The sequence below is a fragment of the Phyllostomus hastatus genome, unplaced genomic scaffold (assembly GCF_019186645.2).
Source record: "Phyllostomus hastatus isolate PE091 unplaced genomic scaffold, TTU_PhHast_1.1 phas_contig_80, whole genome shotgun sequence".
Taxonomy (NCBI): Eukaryota; Metazoa; Chordata; class Mammalia; order Chiroptera; family Phyllostomidae; genus Phyllostomus; species Phyllostomus hastatus.
This window is the reverse complement of record NW_025333960.1, coordinates 18,718,331-18,743,717: the sequence shown is the minus strand read 5'-3', so window position 1 is coordinate 18,743,717 and position 25,387 is coordinate 18,718,331. Positions and strand designations below refer to the sequence as shown.

Here is a 25,387-nt window from a genome sequence, read left to right as displayed (position 1 = left end):
TTACAGAAGACACCAGTAGTTTTATAAAATTATATGAAATGCCACTCTCATTTTTACCATGAAGAAATCATCATTACCTGCTCTTTAATGTCCTGTAACTGTTGCTGCAACTTCTGCACATCTGCGTTTACATTGGTATTATCCTTGTCCTTTTGTAACACTGGGATATTTCCACTTGCTATAATATAGATACAACAATGATTTTTCTTATTTCTAAAATTACTACTGTCTTATTAAAAACAAAAGACTATTATTAGAAACTTCTTTAAATATTTTTTTATTGTCCACAATAATGTGGACAACAAAAAAGTACTGACATTCATGTCATATTCCTTCATTTACAATCTTCAAAAAGAAATCGGTTCACGCATTAATTATATTTAACACAGCTAGACAACACTCTACAACCAGAATTTCGGGTTTTCTAAGGCTCTACTTGCTTTCTTTGGCAAATACATTTTATCTTGTTTTCCCTGTGCCTGCACTGTACAAATCCAAGAAGATAACCCGCATAGCATTTTAACTAATTGTGGCAGCAAGCCTCCTTCATTTATTCCTGCTCTCCTTGTTGTTAGTGACCTGAGATGAGCAACTCCATGGAAGAAAGGCCATGATCAGTGGTCTACTAAATGAAGGGAAATTTCTATTTCACGTTTCCTACTCTCTAGATTCTATCCCTAGAATGTTTTTCTGCTCTGTTGGTGATAAAGACAAAAATCCCTGGGCAGTAGATACACTCATGTTTTCCTCATCTGTACACAGACTAAAGGAATCAAAGATACCATCCAGCTTAGATCTAGTGCAAAGATGAAAATATTTTTACACAGTTGTACTACTGAAAAGGTTAAAGGTAAATAAATTACTTCTCATCTTTCCACTTGTTCGCTATCTTATACTTCAGTTTATCTACAGTTAGTTACTCTGTCCCAAATTATATTATTGCATGAAATACTCAAATGCTCTAGGTAAACCTGCTAGATATAGGAAGTAGGTTAAATTAATACTTATATAAACTGAAAAAATAATTTGTAATACGATGTTATGATGTTCACCCAAGATCCACTGAATTTTTTCTTAAATGTAGACAGCAAATTCTGTAAGCAAGAATACAATAATATTCTTTGTATCACAAATGGAGGTATCTTAAAAAACTAATGCTTAAAGTTCTATAATCATATCATGAACTAGAAAAATATTTCAGGTTTCTTGTAATGTAACAAGAGCAAAACCCTACCTGTTCCTCTGTAAATTTGAGTCATATTCCTTATGTTTTACAAGAGCACAGTATACCATACATGAGAAGGGATGCTCAGGAAAGTTCCCCCAAAAGGAAATGCTTCAAAAAATCCACTTACAGATATCATCGGTGGCATCTTCTGAACTTTTTCCTCCACAACACATAATGAAAGGCACTCTTCGTTCAACGACTGCCCGACACTGCACACACTTTTTCATCAGGCTAGCACAGTCTAGAGAATAATAGGACACGTCTTACAAAAGAGAACATGAATAAGAAGAGGGTTGCCTTTCTCTGCTCATTCTTACAACTTAAATTTAACACTCAGATAAACTACGTTCTGCAGGCCAAACCCCAACCAGGAGCCTATTTTTTGTACAGAAAGTTCTAGTGGAAAATAGTCCAACCCCTTCATTTACATAGTCTACGGTTCTTCTGATACTAAAATAGCAGAGCTGAGCAGTTGGAAAGAGTTGAAGAGTTACTACAGAAACCACAGGGCCCACAAAACTAAATAATTAGTCAACCCTTTACAGAAAAAATGTGTTAACCCCTGCACTATGAAAATTTAAATGACCTGTGCTCTTCTAACTTGAAACAGAATTCTCTCTCTACATGCACCCAGCCAGTAGGTTACAGGTATCACACCAGTCCTTGATAAACAGAAACAGTTACTTGTAGCAGGATGGTAAAGTAGAAAACCTCCATCCTTTCTTTAGTTGACAAGATGGCTATAAGAATGAAAAAAGGCTAAAGCAAATCTGGGCTGGTAAAATTTATCTATCATACAATTTGTATGTTAGTCAGATATATTAAAAACTAATACTTATTGACTAATTTTATAATAGGAGACACCATGCTTTTACCTTAGGCCTATTTAAATAGGTATAACTTATTAAACTTGTCTAAATCCTTCACTGACAAATGTAAAGGGAAGAGAATATTAATATTGAACAACACATAAACTTGCAAAGAACAAGGGGGATATATGAAAAAATTTTTAAATATGTTTATTGATTTTAGAGAGAAAGGGAGGGAGAGAGAAAAAGAAAAATCAATGTGAAAGAAAAATATCTATTGGCTGCCTCCCATACATGCCCTAACCAGGGACAGGAAGCACAACCTTGGTACGTGCCCTGACCAGGACTCAAACCCCCAACCTCTTGGTGTGTGGGATAATGCTCCACCCAGCTGGGCTACCCAGCCACGGCTAAAAACAAATTTTAAAACTCTTGAACTTTAATTAACCTCACAAAGGAAAGATTTCTATACACTTTCTTGACAAGAGATTAAATTGAGAACAGTTAAGAAAACTAAAAATTTTAACCCCCAATTATTGCTGTGGGTGGTTTAGTAATGGGGAAATTATGCAAGAGAAGCGGCAATATTAAGGTAAAGACAATTGAAGATGAGCTAATTTTATGTGAAAAAGAGCTAGACAAAACCTTTCAACATTCATTTTTAGAAATAAATTTCTATTGTGTGTGAGAAGAGATCATTTTGTGCTAAAGCAAATGAAATCAAAATTCAACCTAGTGGAACACAGCATAGTCAGCCTTCTAGGGCTCGCTCAGGAGCCAAGAAAAAAATAGGTGACAATTCTAGTAGAGAGAAAGAAACAGAAGATCCTAGAGGCCCACCAACATTTTTGTTCATGAGTTATCAAAAGTTATTTTGTTTCACTTTCTATTTTTATAATAATACTGAGGAAGTTTTTTATAGGCTACTTACTTTCACAAGCACACATGTGTCCACATGGTTGAAAAAGAACAGCTGCTTTCTTGTCCGAGCATACCACACATTCTTCAATCTACAAAAAAAAGAAGTTACACAGCATAAGCATGAACATCGACAGATAAAACCCTGTTTCCTTTCTATCCAAATGTACTTATTTCCTCGATAAGGAAACACTCTAGGCATGAGAAATTTAATACATACGTCTCTGTCCTCTACTGTCTCAGTTTCTCACTTTCTTGTTGCTTAATAGGTTCTATCTCCACTTTAGTCTCCCTACCCATCCTACAGAAAAATACAGCAAAATTCCATTTCCTGTGAGGTCAGGAGGACCAGACTAGACTTCAATTTTCTTTTTTAAAAATTACTTTTGAGAGAAAGATTAAAGAACAAATGATTAATATTAAGATAGATTTTTAATATTAATAAAATTCTAGCCAGATTAGCCAGACTGCTAAAACCCATGGGGGATTTTTCTGTTTATCCATATCTAAGAAACTCTACCTAACATTACCCTTTTCCAAGAAATGGTCAATTCTCCAACACTAGTGGGAACCCAATGTTTTGGCCTATTATTTCTCCCTGATCTCTAAAGTCTTCCACAAGCTACTCATAACTGCCCTCAATTTTACCTCCTCTTCATTGGTTAATCTGACTTTTGAGTGTGTAACTATTTCTTAACCTTGGCTCTGGCTTCTCTTACCCCCACCACGCCACTGCCCTTAGCTTCAAGCCCATCTTCCGCCTATTCTTCTCCCTTCTGAAACAAATTCATTTATCCACATTTTGTCATTTAATATTACTGTCCAAAATGATGGCTACCACTTACCTATAACTTCACCTAAACAACCAAATACTGCATGCATGCCTTCTCTATGGACTTTCCAACGTACACCGTTATGTGCAGAGAATTTATATAGTAGTAATAGTGGAAAGCCGTAAGACATGGTTGATGAGGGTATTTATATTCCTGGATTCTAATTCTGGCTCCAGTGCTAACAAATTACCTAACATTGTTGAGCCACAGCTTTCTTTTTTAATACCTGAATGCTAATGAACAACCCTTCTTCACAGAGTTCTAAAGAGTAAATTAGAATATAGGGAAAGGAGTTAGTGTCCCTTTTTCAAGTGTACCCTTGAACAATTCTAAATACAAGACAGTGAGGGTATAACTGAACTAAGACATAGCAACAGGGAAGAGTAGAAAGAGTTCTGAGAGCTATTTAAGAAGATTTAGTAATTAATAAAATGTGGGGAATGAATGGTGAAGAAAAAGTCTAGCATATCTGCTAAGTTTCTGACTTGACTAATTGATTCCAAACAGATGAAAGAAACAAATTTCAGTCTCCTACACTACAGTTCATAGAACTAAGACTGGGGAGTTCTTTCTAACTCTAGGATTACATATCCAGGTTTTGGTCCTATTCAAGGTCCCATTACAATGAAAGGAATGGTTACCCTCAGTGTAGCAATCTAGCCCCCAAAATGCAAACACTAAGCAGTACACCACTAGAATTGCAGGGTAAAGAGAAGAAATACGAAGACCCTAGATTGGCTGGCTAAGGGATCCATAGCTTGAGCTAAGTACATTAATTTTTCACAACTCCCAACAAAGGTTTTCCTCTCTCATTAGACTGACTAAGGCTAAGGACCACAGCTAAGTTTCAAAGGTGTGTCAGTCAGCTATCTATCTGATTGCCTAGTAAACTACACAGAAAAGTAGGCAGAATATGGGTAAAAGAAGAAATGAAAATCCCAGGTATTAGCCACTGGAGACATGGACAAAAGTTCCAAGAGCAAGGATGACAGGAGGGTGATCTCTTACTAATCCAGCCATTTGTAATGTAAGGAGCACTTTCTGTAAATATTTTAAGAACTGTAGTACTAAGTGCCAATAAAAGATTAAAATGTGACAATGAAAAAAATTAAATGTCATGTGTAATGTGTTTAGTTCAATGTCAAATATGAAATCTCTGTTCAACAAGTGAGAATTCTCTTCTCCCTCTATATAATGGTGTGCTGGTTTTTTAAATGGTTCCTAATGCAATTGTCTATGTATCTGAATTGTTTATAAACAATTTAAAATAATCTAACAATTTGATCTAATAATTTAGTTACCCAATCCCCTAATACTGGAAAAAAAACTTTATAAACATAACTTTTCCTCTCTTCTGGAATTTTCCCTCTGATTGTAGTCCCTGGAATGGAAGTACTATATTAAAACATGTTTATTATAAAAGTTTGTGTATACACAAGGTCCAGCAGAAATAACACTCTGTTTTTATTACAAAATCATAAGCATGTAATTCTGTAACATAACAATATCACACTGAAGCACACCATATGACATTTTAGGTGAAATGTTCAAATTAAAACTGTAAATAATTACACCCATATTATTACCCTACCAACCACCCTCAAGTAGGCGTTAGTTCTGGGGGACCCTGTATATTGTCAGGATGGTCTCTCAAAAACATGAAGCCATTTATTCAGTCCCCAACAGTATTAAGAAAGTATCTATTTCCCACTTTCCTAAACAGAATTTTTATTTATTTTTACTAATTTGACAAGAATGCTTAATAATAACTCATAATTTTTAATTTTATATTTCTTTATTTGCTGAAGAGACTATATTTGTTTATTCTCCCTTCTTCCAAACACTAGTTTTATAATTTATCTTCCCTGAAGATGTACATTATCCTTTAACCACTTGGGGTCACTCTTTCTTTATCTTTAAAGGTTCTGAAACCAATCTAGCAAATTTACTTGGTGGGGCATGTTAGTTCTTGTATTTTTCTACAGGTTTGAAAATTCCATAGTTTAAAAAACAAACTGAAAGCTTATTAATTCTTGGAATTTAGAACTCCTCTAAAAAAGAAATAATGGCATATTCCTTCCATTCCACCTCCCTGTTCTACCAATCCTCCTTTGTAGACATTGCTTTTCATTTTGTCTGTGTATCATAACACAAAAGAACAGAGACTTAAGAGTCAAGGGAACTCCACTAAGATCCAACTATTCATACTTTTGGAACTTCAGTTTTTCCAAATGTAAAGGCTAGAGTTGAACTAGAAGACAATCCATATCTGAGACTCTGCTTTTGACATCCTGGGGCTCTGAACTCACTTTACATCTGTCATAAAGTACCTACCAACATCCTACACAGCAAAGTAACTTTTAACCTAAGTCATAGTTTGCTGAGAGATTATAAATTTTTAGCAAGAAATTACCATATTCATCTATGTCTTGCCTACAAAACAAGTGCTCAGTAAAGATTTGTTGAAACAGGGTTTAATGTAACAAAAAGTTTCCAGCACAATAGCAGAATACACAGACCAGTCTAAAAACAAGAGAATGGCTCAGGTTTTTATTCTTGCAGATTCTTTCCCAAACTATTACTTTGTAAGCAGGAAATTAAATCAAATAATAAATGCCAAGTAGAATAATCCACATTTATTTATTAAGCAAGGTTCATAGGTAATGCATATAAAATGCCAACACAGTGCCCACCATACAATCAGTGCTGTCTGCTCATCCTCCTCACCTTTACTAATAGATTAAGCAGCTACACACATACTCTAATATTTTCTATCCAAAATAACTTCCTTGTATTTTTTCTATGCCAAAAATACTACCAAAGATATATTCACTTGGATCATAAAACACATTCAGTCTTAGAAGGTTCCATATATGAAAATATGTGAAGCACTGGTAAGATAACACCTTTTAAGTCACCGCTAGCTAATTCATTAGGAGAATTAGTGCCAGCTCCTCTCTAATTAACAAAGGTTAATGAATAGCTTAGGAGGCATCAAGAGAAAAATGAAAATAGAAAAAGTAGAACGGGAAAAAAGAAGTATAACCTTATAAATGAAATCAAAGAAAACCAATACATCTTTTGGTTTAAGCTATTCACCGTGAGAGAAATCACTTGTGAGAAACTTAAAACTCACTTTACACATGTGCACACACAAATACACACAGAAAAACTAAAATAAGAAAATTATTTCAGTAAATCAAAATGAATACGACTGTACAGTTATGATAACGCACTAGTTACATGGGAAAAGAATGAAACTAGTAACCCAGGAAAGAATAATATTTGTCAGAAAGCAAAAGAGTCAGACAAGATGGAAAGTTCAGAGCGAATAAGAATTTGGCCATCTAATTGCAGGATAATCAAACTTGACTTGCCTCCTGGGAAACTAAACAAAATGAATAGCATCATGTGTGAAGTTTTCTTGCCAAAAATGTTTAAGCTGACCCTAATCAAGCCATTAGATCATCTTTCAGTTTACAGGAAATACAGTGGATGGAGAAACAAATTAGTGCCATGATAAAAGAGTTAAATCCAGAATGTGTAACCTTCTACAAAAAGAAAAAAAATTGACCAATCTTTTACAAAGATAAATGCAATACAAAATAGTCCATGCAAATACAAAATAGTCCATGCACTAAAAAAAGGGGCAATTTACAAGTAGACAGAATACAAAGTGGAATTAAATACAACTTTAGGTTATAAGGGGCTTTGAAAGCAAAACAGTAGATTACTTTTATTTTTAACTACTATAGTTTACATATAAAGAAGGTAATTTATAAATGGTCTGAATAAATATATAAATTATACATTCCTATATTTAAAACAGGAAGAACAAAATTAAATAGACATATAGCATCATATAATCTTTTATTTCATTAATTGTAGTCTCAAAGATCTTCATAAAATGATAAAATAACTGTATTAAAAATATATTACCTTTGTCCTGGACTGAACTTGTTCTTTACAGATAAGGCATTTCTTGACTCGTGGAGAACATAAAGAACAAGTGGCAATATGTCCACATGGGCCAAAAAGAGTATCTCTCTTCATATCTGAGCACACCATACACTCTTCCAAGGTTTCAGAATCATTACTAATCATAGAAGGACTTCGAGAACCTACTTGACCACTAATAAAAAAAAATAAGCCTATCAGAATATTTATATTACAAATACAATAATTAAGATGTTTTTAAAAACATCTAAAGCATCACTAGTATATATAAAAACAGCTTTAGTTATGTTAAAAAATTAAGTTTAACATCTGTATATGAAATAATGCATATTATATTTTTCTATTTAAGTACAGCACTGTATCTTTATGTATTTATAGTACTATTCAAATTACAAATTGAACAAGTCCCCATCCAATGGGAAAGGGTGAATCTTCTGGCAAAAAATAAAAAACACTAGTTAAAAATTTTAACAAAAACACAGTTTCACACAGAAATTTTTTACCTATATAGAACCAGTTGAGAAAGTCATAGAAGTAAAAAAAAATCCTAACTAGAGTCCATGTTAGTTACCCTAACTACAGACAGGATAAAATGAAGCATCATCAGAGTCCACAACTGACAGGACCCTTTGGAAAATATGTCATTGCAGCAGCTGTTCTGACATTTATTTAAGGGTATCCTTTGGGAGCTAAAATTCTATTATAGGAAAACAGAACACATCCATAAAGATACAAGACACAGAAATACATATATATGACCAACTATAGCTATAGGAAAGGGATACCCTGTTTCTACTACAATCTTCAGAAAACTGCAGAACGTGTGTGGACATTCACGTGTGTGCATGCACACACACACACAAAGTAGTTTCATCTTAGACCCCTGCATTAAAGTTATTACTGTAGTAAACTAACTATATATCTCGCATCTCTATATATTTTAGATGCATTCTGTCATTTTGTAGAATTTCATGCTCCTTAAGGATACACTTAAAGAAATGTATATAACTCATTATATATCCCTATAACACAGCTCTATGCACAGATTCCAAAGAGATGTCTTTTCACCACTATACAAATTATAAGAGAGGCAAGAGAGCATGAAGGTCAAGGCACAACTACTGAAATGTTCAATGACAAGAACCAGGTACAAAAGGCAATTATAGTTGTACAGCATCATTTGGGTGAAATACTAAAAAGATGTACCTTTTACGAGTCTATATTTCATAATAAGAAATTTAGTTATATCATAATTTAAATCAGTCACATTTTACGTTTAGAAAAGAAGGCACGAATGAAATGATTACTTTTAGCAAAAAAACTCCCAATCAGGAATTGGTTCATACACGTGTTCACTTTTTCAATTCTTCACTGATACTTACTGAGTGCCTATCAGGTACTGTGCAGGCTGCTTGACTATTAAGAATTTATGTGAGTTGTTGGAGAGCAAGTTAAGTGCCTTTTTTGGGAAGAGTCTATTAAAGTTTTAAATATACATAACATTAATCACAGCCATTTCACTATGGAGACCTTTACTTATAGATAAATCCCTCTAACATATAGGAGTACTAGAAGATCAGACTGACTTAGAAAAGTTTCTTAGAACTTACTGTAAATAAAGCATTATATTTAATAATGTACAGAATACAACATGAAGTGAAACATGCTCTCTATAGGAAAATTTTTAAGAAAGAAAGGGTCACCAAAAACAGAGGAAGAGCATGATGTATTACAGAATTTACACTTGAAACTTACATTATTTTATTAACCAATGTCACCCCAGTAAGTTTAATTTTAAAAAATAAAAAGGAAAAAAGATAGAGGAAGAGCAAAGCCATTTTCAAGTATTCAAATATTCCATTTTGAAACCACATGATACTTTATGTATAGAATATTAAGTTTCATGATGATAAATAATACTAACCTGACTTTTTCTTTGTGACACTTTGCCAGTGCTTTGCAGAGACTTGGATCAGGACAGAGATCAAGCGGTGACTGACCCTTCTTATTTCGAATGCTAAGGTCAGCACCATTAGCAGCCAAGAAACAGGCAATAGATGCTGCACTCTTCTTCTCTGCCCCTTGGGTACCAAGTCCCATTATTAACTGAAATTAAATGAAAGTCATTATTTTCCCTTTAGGAATCTTATCATTTCATAGCAACAAATATACAGTAGGGCAAAAATAGGTTTAGAGTTGTATGTGAAACACAGAGTTTACTATTGTATTATTATGTAGTAATTATTGTATTATTTTCCACATGAACTGTAAATCTACTTTGCCACACCTTGTATATATACATATATAATGTATATGTATATATGGATGTATGTATGAATGATACATAAAAATGCATGTCTGGTAAGAACTTACAAACTACACAGTTATGGTGGACTTTTATAAATTGCAGTCCTCACATCGATTCCCTTCCTCTGTAGTCCTAATTTGCTGAGGCATATAGTTTGAGGACTGGCATACTCCACTTTCAGAAGTGAATCAATGATGGCTCAAACCAGTCAGATATCAGCCTGTGTGATTAGTTCAGGGGTGACACATAACCTAAATCAGGCCAATTAAGGTCAATAAAACTCAAGAACAGGGTTTCTGATTGGGGTATTAATGAAACAGTACTTTCCCTTCTACTCAATTTGGTTCCTGAGCTGCTAGCAACCAACTCAAAACAATGAAGGGAGAGATAAGTGAGAAAGAGCCAATACCTAGGAGTTGAACCAAGAAATGGAGAATGAGACAAATCAGGTTCTGATATAATCTGAACTATCGATTCAAACATCTTATCTGAAAATGGTCAGAATAACTGTTAACATTCATGGAGTCTCTACTATAAACCAAGAACTATTTCAAGCACTTTCCCCATGAATAAATTAATGCAATCTTCACAACTTTACAAAGGTAGTTACTCCCTTCCCCTCATTTTAAATTAAGAAAATATAATGCAAACTGGAGTTAGAGAATTTACCCATGGTCATATAAAAAGGCAGCAATTCTCAAACACTTTGGTCTTAGAACCCCTTTACACTCTTAAAAACAATTCTAAAATTCATATGGAAAGGTGAAAAGACTTAGAACAAACAACTCTGAAGAAGAAGAAAGTGAGAGGATTTGTACTATCTGACTTCAACATTTATTATAAAGCTACAGTAATCAAGACAGCAGGTTGCCATCACATAGCTAAAGACATAAATCAATAGCTAAAGACATATCAACAGAACAGAGTATCAGATCCACAAAGGCTTCACAAATATGGATAAATGATTTTGGATAAGCATACAACAGGTGATTGAGTATAAAAAGACACTCTTTTCCACAAACAGTACTGAATTACTGGATATCCACAAGCAGAAAAAAGTGAATTGTGTGTGTGTGTGTGTGTGTGTGTGTGTGTGTATAACTCAAAATGAATCACAGACCTAAAAATAACAGTTAAAACATTATAGACCTTTAGTACAAAACAGAAGAAAACCTTATTAACTTTGAGTTTGGCAAAGATTTCTCAGATTGAACACAAGAAACTGAGAAACAATGAAAAAAATAGTTACTCAAATGTTAAGAGCTTCTGCTCTTAAAACACTGTTTAAAGAATGCAGACAAGCCACAGGCTGTAAGAAAACATGTGCATCATATCACATATCTAATAAAGAACTTGCATTCAGATTTTATAACAACTCTCAAAACTCAATACTAAGAAAACACTCAACAAAATAATGAATAATGGCATGAACAAACATTCACCAAACAGATGTGGGTGGCAAAAAAGCCCATGAATAGACGTTCAATATCACTGGTCACTAGGGAAATGCAAATTAAACCACAACAAATACCACAATACATCTACTTGAAGAGCTAAAGTTAAAAAAGAAGAACCAAGCAACTTCTAGGAAGAATGTGAAGCAATATAGTTAGCTCTGACTAGTATTTAGTGCATAAATTAAATTTCTACATATATAGCTCTGAAAAAATATTTTATCAGATACAAGTTAAATCAGCCATAAACATAAGATCTTGCATTGAATGATGTTCCATATCAGTAGTCAATAGGAAAATGACTTCCAGTGGTACTGAATTAAAAATTATCTTTACTCACTGTGTTTTTGGATGGCTCCCAGGCAGCATCAACCTTTCCCACATCTTGCATATCTTGCAGCTGACGTAGCTGAGACAAGGTATGGTGCCTCAGAGCTTCATGCAAAGGAGTATCCCCATCCTTATCCTGAATATCTAATTTAGCACCTGCTCGGACCAAAAGCTAAAAGAGAAAGACATCTCATTTTGCTAAAGTATCCTCACCCACAAGAAATTACAACATATATAAAATAACTCAGAGAGCCTACCTACCTGAAGGGGCTGCCACTAAAGCTAATAATTCCTAAGTATTTGCTTGCTACTACTCTAACAGCCCTGTGGCTCCTTACAAATAGTGATGACTTCTAGTTATTCAAATATACTGAATTAAAGAAAACAGAAGGAAATGAGAACCAATGTATTGTTTAATTCATTGACTGTAAGATCAAGGTAACTGGGGGAAAATTAAGATGTTTTTTCCTAATTTCAAACATGTGAGGTGGAATACTTTACTTACAAAAGGACCAACTCATAATGTTCAAAATTCTTCTATTATTTAAACAAACAAGAAGTTATTTTTTATTCCATTATCTTTGCTCAATTTTGTCCAAGTGTATACACATAAGGGAAGTCCAAATATCAAAGATAAATCAAGAATTTTTAGAAAGAAGGATTGTAAAGAACAATAAATGTGAAGTTTGCTAAACTACAACAAAATTTAGAACTGATGTATTTCAATAGATATTTTTAAGTAGTAGATATAACTTTATTTAAGACGTTGCTTATGGTGCTTTTTTTTCTTTTTAATCCTCACCCAAGGACATTTTTCCATTGCTTTTTAGAGAGAGAGGAAGGAAGAGAGAGAAACTTTGATGTGATAAACACTGACTGGTTACCTCCCATACATGCCCCAACCAGGGATGAAACCCACAACCTAGGTATGTGCCCTCACTGGGAATTGAACCTGCAACATTTCCGTGTATGGGGCAATGCTCCAACCAACTGAGCCACACTGGCCAGAGCAACACTTTGCTTATGGTACTTTGACAGTTTTCTTAATCCTTTCTACAAATGCTACCAAAGTACACAGACCCAATCTCAGACATACAGTCTTAACTATTCTGGCAAATCGTTATTTGTTTACCTGGTTTTACTTTGTTACAAAAAGGTAACACAGAATATCATTCCAGAGCAGTGTTTCTCAAATTTGAATGTGTATCAAAATAATCTGGAAGGCTTGTTAAAACATTTTAGATCACTGCTAATGCCCACCCCTGGAAGTTCAGATTTGGTTGGTCTGAGGTGAGGCCCAAGAATTTACTTTTCTATTTTCTACTAAGGTCACAAGGGATGCTGATGCTGTGGGTTCAGTGGCCAAATTTTAAGAATCACTGCTCTATCAAAAAATTAAAACAGATAATCTTTCAAATATTTTGTCTGGAATCACCAGATTAGTAAAATACATTTATTTCAGCTTCTTTGGAATCTGTCAGACAATGTCCAGCCAAAGCTTTTAATTACGGTTCAGTCTCAATTATATATTAAGAGGTAATGTACTTTTCTAAAAATCCTCATCCAAGGACATGCTTATTGATTTGAGAGAGAGGGGAAGGGAGGGAGAGAAAGAGAAAAACACTGATGTGAGAAAGAAACATTGATCAGGTTGCTTTCCAGACGTGTCCCAACCAGGTTACCAAACCCACAACCTAGTGACCAGGAACTGAACCCACAACCTTTCAGTTTACTGGACAACGCTCCAACTCACAGAGCTACACCAGCCAGAACAAGAGGGAGTGCCCTTTTTAAAAACTAATTTATATGTTATTTTGAAATTCTCTGATTTAATATTCTGGGAATTCACAAATCAGGCAACAAAAGTATAAAAATTTTGAGTATCAGAATTTTAAGTTTTTCCCTGCTGTAAACGAAGCCAATATAAAAGAGTCTAAAATCATAACATTTACATATAACTATATGCTTCTTGAGAAATCTAACAATACGTTTAATTTTCAAAACATTCTAGAAATCTGGTTAAAATACAATACCACTATAAACTAAGATTCATGTTAGTAAACACTTTACCCTAACAATCTGCGTGTGTTGTCGTTCCACAGCAAGATGTAGGGCCGACTGTTGATTTACATTCTGGATATCCAGGTTTGCATTACCCTGAAAAAAAAAAAACCCAAAGTTTACAAAGTTAAACTTGGACAACAGTGAAAAACACTAAAACTGTAACTCTTTAGGAGTAGTAAATAACACTGAATTCTGTTGACCACTTTCCACTCCTCTAGCTGCTGGGATATGTTCTCATATGGTAACAGTTGCAGGTAATACAGGAAGAATTAAAAGGGCAGCAAACTTTCTGAAGTAAAACAGCAAGTTTGAAATATAAGCACAGATCCTTTTCAATCTCCATTACAAAGCAATGGAAATAATCAGCACCTTTTAACTGTAAATATTTCCTGAAAAGTTTTATGAATGAGTCTTCATATGGGATTTAGACATACTTTAATGATCTAACAAGGTCACTTCCTTTTGCTGCATAATTGAGCTTTTCCACTTTCAGTGAAAAGGAACTTTGCTTGAGGGTGAGAAGACAACACTTAATTCGTATACAAAAATACATACAAAGGAAGAGCAGAATGTCCCACCTGAGTCCTGGGATAGCTAAAGGACTAAGGACTGTATGAGAACAGCTGAAGTCACGGATAGAGGACAGGGACTGAAGCAAAAGCAATGAACTTGGCACCAGGAAACCTACATTCAAGTGTCACTTACAAGCTTTGTGAAATGAACTTAAGCAAGCATTATACCATTTTACGCCTATTTTCTCAGATCCAAAATGGTAATAGTACAACCTATTTCACAGGGTTAAAAAAATAATATACAAAACTGCCTAACACAATATCTAGCATAATACATTTTTTTTAAAAAAAGGAAATTAAGAAAAAGACAAGTTCAGAAGATAAACTTTATCATTCTGTTTATGTCTTAGAACCATTTATGCTAATTATAACTCTGATGCCTAACTGTGCCCTTTCTTTGAGCATCAGATAGAGCTGAAACTTCAGTAATGCTATGACATTTTCTGGCAAATGTAATTTGTTTATTGTTTGTTTCTTTGAGTGAATGATGAGGTACCTAATCTCAACTTGTTTTCTTATCCTGTCTGTTCTCATATAAATGCAGAAAGTAAGGAACTTCCTTTTCAAGTTTACTGAACTTTTCCATCATTTAGATTTTCCAAAGTAATATGCATTGTATGGATGTACCACAATTTGTTTGTCCAGGCACTAGCTGATGAACATTTGGCTTGCTTCCCATTTGGGACTATTATAAATAAAGCTGCTACAACTACTTAGTATGATGAGTATCTGTGTGGGTATGTACCCAAGGGATACATACCCAGAGTGGGATTGCTGGGTTGTATAGTGAATATATGCTTAACTTTATAAAAAACTGCCAAATTGTTTTTCACAATGCCTCCTTTGAAAAACCACTAGCAATGTTTGTATATTCTAACTGTGTCACATCCTAATCATCACTTGTTTTTTCTGGCCTTTTAAATTTAATCATTGTAATTGATGATTAGTAATATCTCAATGTGATTATATAATGTTTCCCTAATGACCAACTGTAATTTAAGCAATGTCACAGGATATATGGTCAATATACTAAAAAAAATTATATTTTACACACTAACAATAAACAATTATACAATGAAATTTTAAAACAATTTACAATAGCATCAAAACTTACAGATAGATATATGTACAAGAACAATCGAAATCCCAAAAGACTTTTTACTAGAAACTAACAATCTGATTCTAAAATATAAATGGACAATCAAAAGATATAGAATATTAAAACAATTCTGAGAAAGAAGAACAAAGTTGGAAGACTTACTCTCACTGATTTCAAGTCTTACTATAAAGCAACAACAAGGCAGTGCAGTATTGGCTTAAGGGCTGCCATTTAGATTAGAATGAAAAAGAATGTATCATAACTTACATTACTTCTAAGAGAATTAATTATAATAATAAAAGCTTAAAATGTCAGAGCAAAGGTAGTTTAACTTTTGAACTATTTCTTTATCCAAACTTGTGTCGTTTATGGAGGGTATATCTTATGATCTGGGGCTTAATTACACATAAAGTACCATCTCCTACATTTTTCTGCTATTTCATCTTCTTAACTGTAAATTCCTTGAAGTCAGGGATGAAAGATAATTCTTTGATAACTTCCATGCTTCCATATGGCATATACTTGACTGAAGCATTTTAAAAATTTGCCGAATATACCAAAACATCATATAGGTTCCAAAAAAATTCAGCCATAAAAACTTATTTCTAAGATGAATGAAATGACTAAAGTGAGCATGTCCTACTATCCAGGCTACAGGTTCTGGGAATCCAGCAGTAATCATTAACTGAATACCCAGATCCTGGCTTCAACCTGGTGTTACTTGATGGGAACTGGCCATACCAGCTTAGAAATCAATATGATGGTTCTTGGTCCTGTGGCTTATTGATACTTCCACAACAGTGGCTGTGATTCTGGGAAATCCCTTTTAGCTGATGCTCATTTCATTGGACCAATCCAGGAAGACGGTGCAGAGAGGTACAAACACACCCACACACACCCTTCCCTCCATTTAACAATGAGTGGTTACCCAAAGACTGAATGTTCACTATTTCTGAATTTGCATCATCATGGGATTTTACTGTAATATACTAGAGGTTGTTGAACTAATAAATAAATGGATGGCAATGATCTTTTAATTGGTTTTCCTACCTGATGTACCAACAATTCAGCCACTTCCACATGATTATTAAGGGCAGCTAGATGCAAGGCAGTATAACCATCATCTTTCTTCTCATCCACAATCCATGGTCTTGGTAATTTAGAGAGTAAAACACGCATTGCACTGAAAATCAAATTTATGTTATTTTGATATTTACATAATTTGAAATTTAATTATTTGTTTTTGGAGAAAACTATTTTTAGCAACTTTTGAAGTCAAATGAAAACAACCCTTTTTAAAGAGAATTAGACATATAGACAAAGAAAAATTCAACTTTTCTAAGTCTCAAGTATACACTTTTTGATAATTTAAGAGGTAAACAAACTGTCACTGATTGGGGAATAGAAATCAAGATAGAATGGAAAGAATCATACTACCTAAAATGAAACTATATATAAGACCATAGTAATCAAAACAGTATGGTATTGGCATAAAAATAGACACATTAGATCAATGGCACAGGATAGAGAGACCAGAAATAAACTCACACCTTTACAGTCAATTAATATTTGACAAAGGAAGTAAGCATATATAATGGGCTACAGATAGTTTATTCAATAAATGGTGTTGGGAAAATTGAACAGATGTGTGCAGAAAAATGAAACTAGACCCCCTTGTTACACCACACACAAGGATAAATTCAAAATGGACTAAAGACAAATGTTAGACCCCAAAACATAAAAATCCTAGAATAAAACATAGACAGCAAAATCTTGGACATTGCTCATAGCAATATATTATCAGATATATCTCCCTAGGCAAGGGTAATAAAATAAATAAACAAATGGGACTTCATCAAACTAAAAAGATTCTGCACATCAAAGGAAAACATCAACAAAATAACCCACAGAATGGGAGAATATATACTCCAATACATTTAATAAAGGGTTAATATCTAAAATTTATAAAGAATTTACAAAACTCAATGCCAAAAACACAAGCAACCCAATTAAAAAATGGGCAAAGGGCCTGAATAGACACTTATCCAAAAAGGACATATAAATGGCCAATACACATATAAAAAGATGCTCAATATCACTCATCATCAGAGAAATGCAAATCAAAACCGCAATGAGATATCACCTCATACCTGTCAGAATGGCTACCATCAATAAATCAACAAACAACTGCTGGTAAGGATGTGAAAAAAGGGGAACCCTTTTGCACTGTTGGTGAGAATGCAGCCTGGTGCAGCCACTGTGGAAAGCACTATGGAGATACCTCAAAATCAAAATGTTAAAAATGGAAATGCCTTATAACCCAGCCATCCCACTCCTGGGAACACATCCAAAGGAACCCAAAACACTAATTCGAAAGAGCAAAAGCAGCCCTATGTTCACTGCAGTGTTATTTACAATAGCTGAAACATCGATCAGTTGTCTCCTGTATGCACCCAGACAGGGCATCGAACCTACTACCTAGGTAATGTGCCTTGATCCAGAACTGAACCCACAACCTTTTTAGTGTACTGGACAACACTCCAACCAACTGAGCCACTCAGCCAGGGCTGACCCAGATTTTTAATGGGGAAAAGTACTCATACAACATTATACTTCTAAACATTTGGACTTGACATAATCATGATACTAATGCCATACATTATTACACATTTGGCCATGCAATACACAGAATTTATAGGAGTTTTATGATTTTTTGACAGCTTTAAAGATGCAAGTATTAAATCATGTGAAAAGTTTTATTAAAAATAAGATGTACTTTTAAAAAATAATGTAAACACATTAATTTAAATAAAAATTGTGATATACATTAAGAAATTGCAGAATAAATTGTAAGCTATTTGGTAGCGGGACAAAGAGATAAAAAGGAGTATGGCAGAAGACAGTTCTCCATTATAACCTTTGTGGTAGTATTTGAGTTAAATACATACATATTAATTTTATCAAAAAATTTGTTAAAACACTAATATTTAAACTTACTGTATTAAAAATTTCTTAATTTGCCACTTTACCCTTGTAGACAAGATATATGTTATGAGTTTTAAATTATAAAGTGTGGTTCATGTTAATTCCATCCAGTTTTTTATTAGTCACATTATTAAACATTTTCTATATTTCTGAAAAGCTGATTCTTATGGGACCACATTTCCTACCATCTCCCAGTTTCAGAGGTACATTCCCATATTACACTACCAAAAACTCAGGAGTGACTCCCCATTTGAGTACAAGGTGCCTGCTGAGCTGGGGCGAGCCATTACTTCCGGTCTTGCATTTCCCAGGTGAACAAGCTAGGGAAAGCTACAGTCCCTCAGAAAGGAAAGCCAATGGGCCAGGAAGTTACTAAGACATTTAAACAAAAAATATATTTGTATTCTTACAAGCCTATTGCCTCTCTGCTCTCTCATTTACTTCACTGTCTTTTTACTTTTAACTCTCTTTGTACAATATGTGCAATTAAACTGTCAGAACAGGGAACAGTAGCAATTTCAGGCTACTGTTGGAAATGATAAAAACAATCCTAGCCCCTTCTAGACCACATTCTACAAGTAAATTAAATTCTACAATTAAATTAAAATTCTAATGTTAAAATGCAAAATTCACATTTTTAGAGCGCAAGATTTTATTGCAGAATAAATGTTAGTCCCATTTACATACATGTTGTAAATTATACTACAGAATAACCATATGAAAATAACCGTGTTCCTTTTAAGCAATCCTGAGATTAAGAAATATATCACAAAAATAAAAGTTGATAGAAATTTGACATTAGTTAATATGACTGACTCATTTTAAACTTATTAAAAATGTATTATAATACTAGCAAGGTATTTTAGAGAGAAATGATAATTTCAGATTTCCCATAGAAGCAGTGTTATATTGGCAAATGAATGAATACATCAGGTCAGACAATAGTTAATTAAGTAAGTGCAACATACAGATAACAAACAACTACAGAAAAAGAGATCTGTAAAAGGAGAGAGCCAGAAGTCCAATTGGAATAAAAATATTTTTTTTTTTACAATAGAAAAGATTAAAATATGTCTTTTTCTAAAAAAAGTAGTGACTGGTTTAGGAAAGTGAAGAAATGGTTTCTATGAAGCTGGGAGAAAAAAGTGAGAAAAAGAATTTGTTGTGTATAGGCAGCATTATCCAACAGAGAAAGTTCCTGGACAAGCAGCCTAAGTATTCCAAGTTGCCTTCCAGTGGAATCAGAAAAATGCTGTGTTTAGTACACTATTATATGAAAGCTATCACAGGTTGATGATAGCATCCATTAAGATCATCCCACCAATTGTCTTGCTCACCAATCAATTTCCAATTTTAATTTAGCTTTTCATAGATTTACTTTTCCCCTAGCAGGGGGGAAAAAAGCTACTGATCAGATGCTGTGAATACCACCATCCACTTAAGAAGAATATTTCTCTCTGTAAATAGCACTGGCATGTTGACTTACACATCACTGTGTTACAAATTAATTAGTATTATTCTGATTATTCTGAAGTCTAATTACTCTGGATCTTTAAGGCTAAGGTCCATACCCTGACCTTGTGAAACCCCAATTACACATGCTCACCCATAATCTGTTTCATATCTCCAACTGCAACAAATGGTCATGATTCATATCTAATACCAGAACTTCCATAGACATCTCCATAAAATATTGTAAGGTTGCTATGAGAATTAAACAAGATAATATAGGTAAAATGTTTAGTACTCTTCAATGTAATAATTATGACAACTCTAAGATTATAAACCTGTACCTTACAGAGTAAAAACTCCCCCCTTTTTTTCCTCTTCCCAATGTTCTTCCTATATTCTTGATTTTGGTTAATCTTATTACCATTTAACCAGCTACCCAAGTCACAAACCAGGAATCATTCCAGACCTTTCCCTCCCTTATTACTACTACATTCAATTTGTCCTATGTATTTTCCCTTTTAAAACTAAAATAATTCTTCCTCACGGAACCAAATGTACTTTTAGACAGGCTTTCACTGCTTTAAACATTTATAACAGCCCCCTTCCAAAACCTACTCTCTATAACATCCCCATACAAATCTGGACTTTCACAACTGTCACAAGTTCAAAATTATCAGCATTCAAATTTTAAAAAGCTTCTTTTTAAATAACTAAATCTTAAGACTGGTCCTTATAAAAATTCTCTAAAATACAGTTTCTCACCTTAAAATACTTTTAAAAGTACATGAGGCTAAACTTAATATTTTGTTGATAACTGAGCAAAATCAACTCCTGATTAATTGGTATAAGATGAGGAGAAACACTACAGATAGCCCCAAATCAAAGTGAATGCAAAAGTCAATTGTCAACTAGCCAGGAGTGCGCAGATTAATTATTGTGGTTACTGTTTTTAAATAAACTTTTTATTTTAGAACCATTTTATATTTACAGAAAACTGTGGAGATAATACAGAGAGTTCCTCACCCCTACTGTTAACATTTTACATTAGTATGGTACATTTGTTATAAATAATAAACCAACCACCAGTATTAGTAACTAAAGTCCATTTAATGTACATTTTCTGCTCCAGGATACCACATTACTGTCATGTCTCCTTTGGCTCCCCTTGGCTGTGACAGTTTCTTGGACCTTCCTTGTTTTTGATGACTTTGACAGTTAAGGAATACTAATCAGATATTTACAGAATGTTCCTCAGTTGGAATTCATTGGATGTTTTTCACATTACTACTCTGAGGCTGTAAGTTTTGGGAAGGAAAGTCACAAAGGTAAAGTGCCATTTCATCACATCACATCAAGGATGTATATTATCAACATGATTTATCACTGTTGATGTTCACCTTGACAATCCAGCTGAGGCAGTGTTTGGCAGGTTTCTCCACTGTACAGTAATCGTTTTTCCCTTTTTCTGTACTACAGAATACTATACTATACTATATACTCATTGGAAAGAAGTCACTATGCACAGCCTACACTTAAAAAGTGGAAAGTTATGCTCTATTTCCTTCAGGATGGAGTAGCAACATAAATTAAGTTGAAATTATTCTACAATAGAGATTTGGGGTATATTAATTTTAATAGAAACCTATAACCCTCTAATCTTAATTAGAAAGCTGCTAATTAATATTAATTCCTGACCTGCCTACCACCCACCCTGCAAAAAACAGACAAACAAAAACAAATAATACAAAGCTTCAAGAGAAGAGCTGATCTTACAAAACTGCAAAGTGAGCTTAAGGGAAAGTAGTACCCACACCCTCACATTAAGACCAGCTGCAAGTGGCTTGTCTCCTTTTTGTCCATGGGGTAAATAATCATAAGAATCCACAATATAACCATGAAGATCCAATTGCAGGCTGTTCCCTGCAGCTCCTGAAGTTATTAAGAAGAGACTGGTATTATGCTGCAAGCACTGAGGTCCATAGAATTGCCAGGATGAGAGTGGTACAGGCTCAAAAAATCAATAACTTTATTAAGCCAACAGACTCTCACCTGTGGAGCACAGTATATGAAAAATTGAGATATTGAGATATTTTTCCCTAATGCTCAAACACTCTTTTTTATTTCTCAATCTGGTTGTTTCCCAAAAGGTTAAGGACATGGATGGTTTTAAGATAAGATCTTACTACCAGTTAAGCAGGCATTTGTGAACAGTGCCAAAGAAGCATTAAGTTCCAGAACAACTAATAGTGGAGCCTAGCATAATCCCTGGCACATGGCAATACTCAAACGTCTGCTGAATGATGAACAAATGAGCAGAGGGGACAAGCAGCTGTCTGCGGTGGTATGTGATAGTCAAATGGCTCTGGGTCCATTTTTAGGGCCTGCCATTCTTTGCAATCTATCTTCAGAAATAGGCAACATTTTTCCAAATAAACCATAGGAGTTAAACTATAAAGGCCTTACATATTAGTATTACTTAATATGAAAGACATTAGAATAGCACTATAGCACATATAAGGTGTTCAATAAATGCTTGCTAAGTTAATGAACAATCCACCAAACAACAGTTAAAGCATGTTGGTCCAAAATCCATAAAGGGACTCATTAACAAAACTGATCAATCCCAAGCAGAAGTCTTGTTGGGCATGTTAAAAGCAGGTTAGCATGTAACAATCTCAACACATTTTTGTTCAATGCATACCCTTATCTGAATGGATGCAGACAAGTCTAGAATATAAAAAAATGCTATTCATAGTAATCACTTTAATAAATTAATATAGATGGTTTTTGTTAGAGAAATAGATTAAAGAACTACAGGGAATAGGCATCACCTAAATGTTTTTTCCTTTTATTGATTGTAGAGAGAGGGAAAAGAAAGAAATATCCATGTGAGAGGGAAACACTGATGGGTTACCTCTCATATACACCCTGACCAGGGACCTGGCCTGCAACCCAGGCATGCCCTGACTGGGAAACAAACTGGTGACCTTTGGTGTGCAGGATGGTGCCCAGCCAACTAAGCCACACCAATCAGGGTTACTTAAATGTATTTTTTTTATTTTGTTTTTGCTGTGCTTTTTTTGTTCTCACAAATTCTTTTTTGACATATACTATAATTAAAAAGTTCAATAATTTAGCTTAAATTTATTAACTAGGAAGTTGGTAATATAGTAGAATTTAGTTCAAAATGAGAAAGAGAGACAGATATGCAATGACAATAAAAACTGCAGGAGAGTTGTACAGGTGTTTAACTTGATCATTCTTAAAATAAAGACAACTAAAACTATCTCTTAAATGACCAGTAAATCCTATTGCTCCTCCTTTGCTATAAAGCAGGGAACCTCATTTTACTTATCTTTATATCCCCTTTGTATACCTAGTATAAGAAGCTCAAAGTTTTGTTGAATGGAACAAATGAACAGTCAAATAAACAATCATCTTTCTGAATATACTGAAGGAGGGATTTTAGCAACATTGTATTTTTGGTGTATGCTCCAGTCCCAAAGAGTGGTGGGTAATCACTGATTACCACTGATTTCATTATTACAAACCAGAACAGCAACAAGGAAGGCATAATGGTGAGGAGCTGGGAAGTCCGCAGCAAAACCACCTGGGTTCAAATTCTGGCACTAGCAAACTGAATGGCTGGTGACCTTAGTAGACAATACTTAACTTCTGTGCCTTAGTTTCCTCATCCATAAAATGTTAGAAGAATCACAAATTCTATTTCATAGGGTTATTATGAAAATTAAAAAGAGCTTAGAAAAGTAGCTTTTAATACATTAAAAGAGTACAATTTAATACATTATGTAAGTGTTTGCTAGAATAAAAAGTGGGGTGAAGGGGAAGCCCTGATTGGTGTAGCTCAGTAGGATGGGTGTCATACTACAAACTGAAAAGTTGCCAGTTTGATTCCCAGTCAGGGCCTACGCCTGTTGTCAGCCAGGTCCCACGTTTGGGGAGTGCAAGGGGCCATCAATAGATGTCTCTCTCTCACACATCAATGTTTCTCTCCCTCACATGGGGTAATTTAGACACCAGAAAATTAACCTACTTTATACTCTGAGACATGTGTCATCATCTCACAATAGGTATAAAATCATTTCAATATCTAGGAAGAGCTGAGTCTTTAAAATTACCAAATACTTACAGAAGCTTTATGTCACTGTTTTTAAAAGAGCCATCCAAAATAATTAAACTGCTATGATATTAAATGTTAAAGACAAAAACAGTGTGAAGGACAACTACCCTTGTAAGAAAACAAGCTTAGGCCCTGGTTAGTGTGGCTCAGTGGATTGAGTGCCAGCCTCTGAACTAAAGAGTTGCCGGTTCAATTCCTGGTCTGGGTTGTGGACCAGATTCCCAGTGAGGGGTCACATGAGAGACAATCACACATTGATGCTTCTTTCCCTCTCTCTCTCTCCCTTCCCCTCTCTAAAAATAAATAAAATCTTTTAAAAAATGAGCTTAGAGTATTGGTAACGGTTTTTCTTGATTCTTAATACTTAAGAGAATATATTTGAATTAAGAACAAGGTATAGTTGGCTCCTTTTGGATATTTTTAGGTTCATAAGATCTCAAATTTTATCTCCACAGGTTTAATGGACTTGATGTTATAATATTTTTCTCCTTGGTTAAAATAAATAAATTTTAATCTTAAATTATTGTGAATATGCTATTAAAATTTAGAGCAAAAGCATTTTTCCTTTGAGACATACACTATGTGCCAAAGTTATAGATAGGTTAATATCTATTTTAGTCTGCAATAAAATGTGAAATGATCATGCCTAAATGATATTTCAAAAAAAAAAATTTAAAAGAAATGGCAATGTAGAAGGGAGAAAAACAGTACTTCACATTTGAATATGAAATAGAATTTAATTAATAATAAAATGCATGTTAATAGTGATATATGTGTATATAGTTTCAATATAGAAGTGCACAATTACTCAAAAGCATTCCTGGTCCTGGTCCTGTTCACTTAAGCACTACAAGAAAATTAGCTAAAATTGACACAATTAAATTTTAAGCAGCATTTCAAAGATTTCATTTACACACTACTCCCTCCTTCCTTAATGATCTATCTCCACCTTCAATATACAGGGTTCTACTTACCATTTCTACATATTTTCCATTCAAATATTATTCATTAAATTTAAAAAGCTTGTATAGCAACAACTAGCTCTAAAGGTAACACTACAAAATCCCTTCAGACCTCTAGCTACATAAAATGTCATTATCCCTAATATTTGTAACCAACAAAAAAATCAGGTTATGAAATATAATTTAACAGCAGAGATATTCTACCTATTCTATATCTGTCTAAAGACTGCCTTGCTACTAGCCAGGCTAATACTTTTCCTCTTTCCTATTTTCTC

General features: G+C 34.1%; 1 protein-coding gene across 1 annotated transcript in view; it reads right to left on the bottom strand.

Annotated features, from left to right (window-relative positions):
* Nucleotides 1-25,387, bottom strand: part of MIB1 (MIB E3 ubiquitin protein ligase 1) — a 120,310-nt gene that overhangs the window by 9,938 nt on the left and 84,985 nt on the right. Inside the window, exons 13-20 of the mRNA XM_045850086.1 lie at nucleotides 16,623-16,755; nucleotides 13,908-13,994; nucleotides 11,848-12,009; nucleotides 9,670-9,851; nucleotides 7,728-7,920; nucleotides 2,969-3,047; nucleotides 1,356-1,469; nucleotides 78-178 (exon numbers count right to left, since the gene is read on the bottom strand). Coding sequence (XP_045706042.1) covers nucleotides 78-178; nucleotides 1,356-1,469; nucleotides 2,969-3,047; nucleotides 7,728-7,920; nucleotides 9,670-9,851; nucleotides 11,848-12,009; nucleotides 13,908-13,994; nucleotides 16,623-16,755 — 1,051 coding nt within the window. The remainder of the gene's footprint in view (nucleotides 1-77; nucleotides 179-1,355; nucleotides 1,470-2,968; nucleotides 3,048-7,727; nucleotides 7,921-9,669; nucleotides 9,852-11,847; nucleotides 12,010-13,907; nucleotides 13,995-16,622; nucleotides 16,756-25,387) is intronic.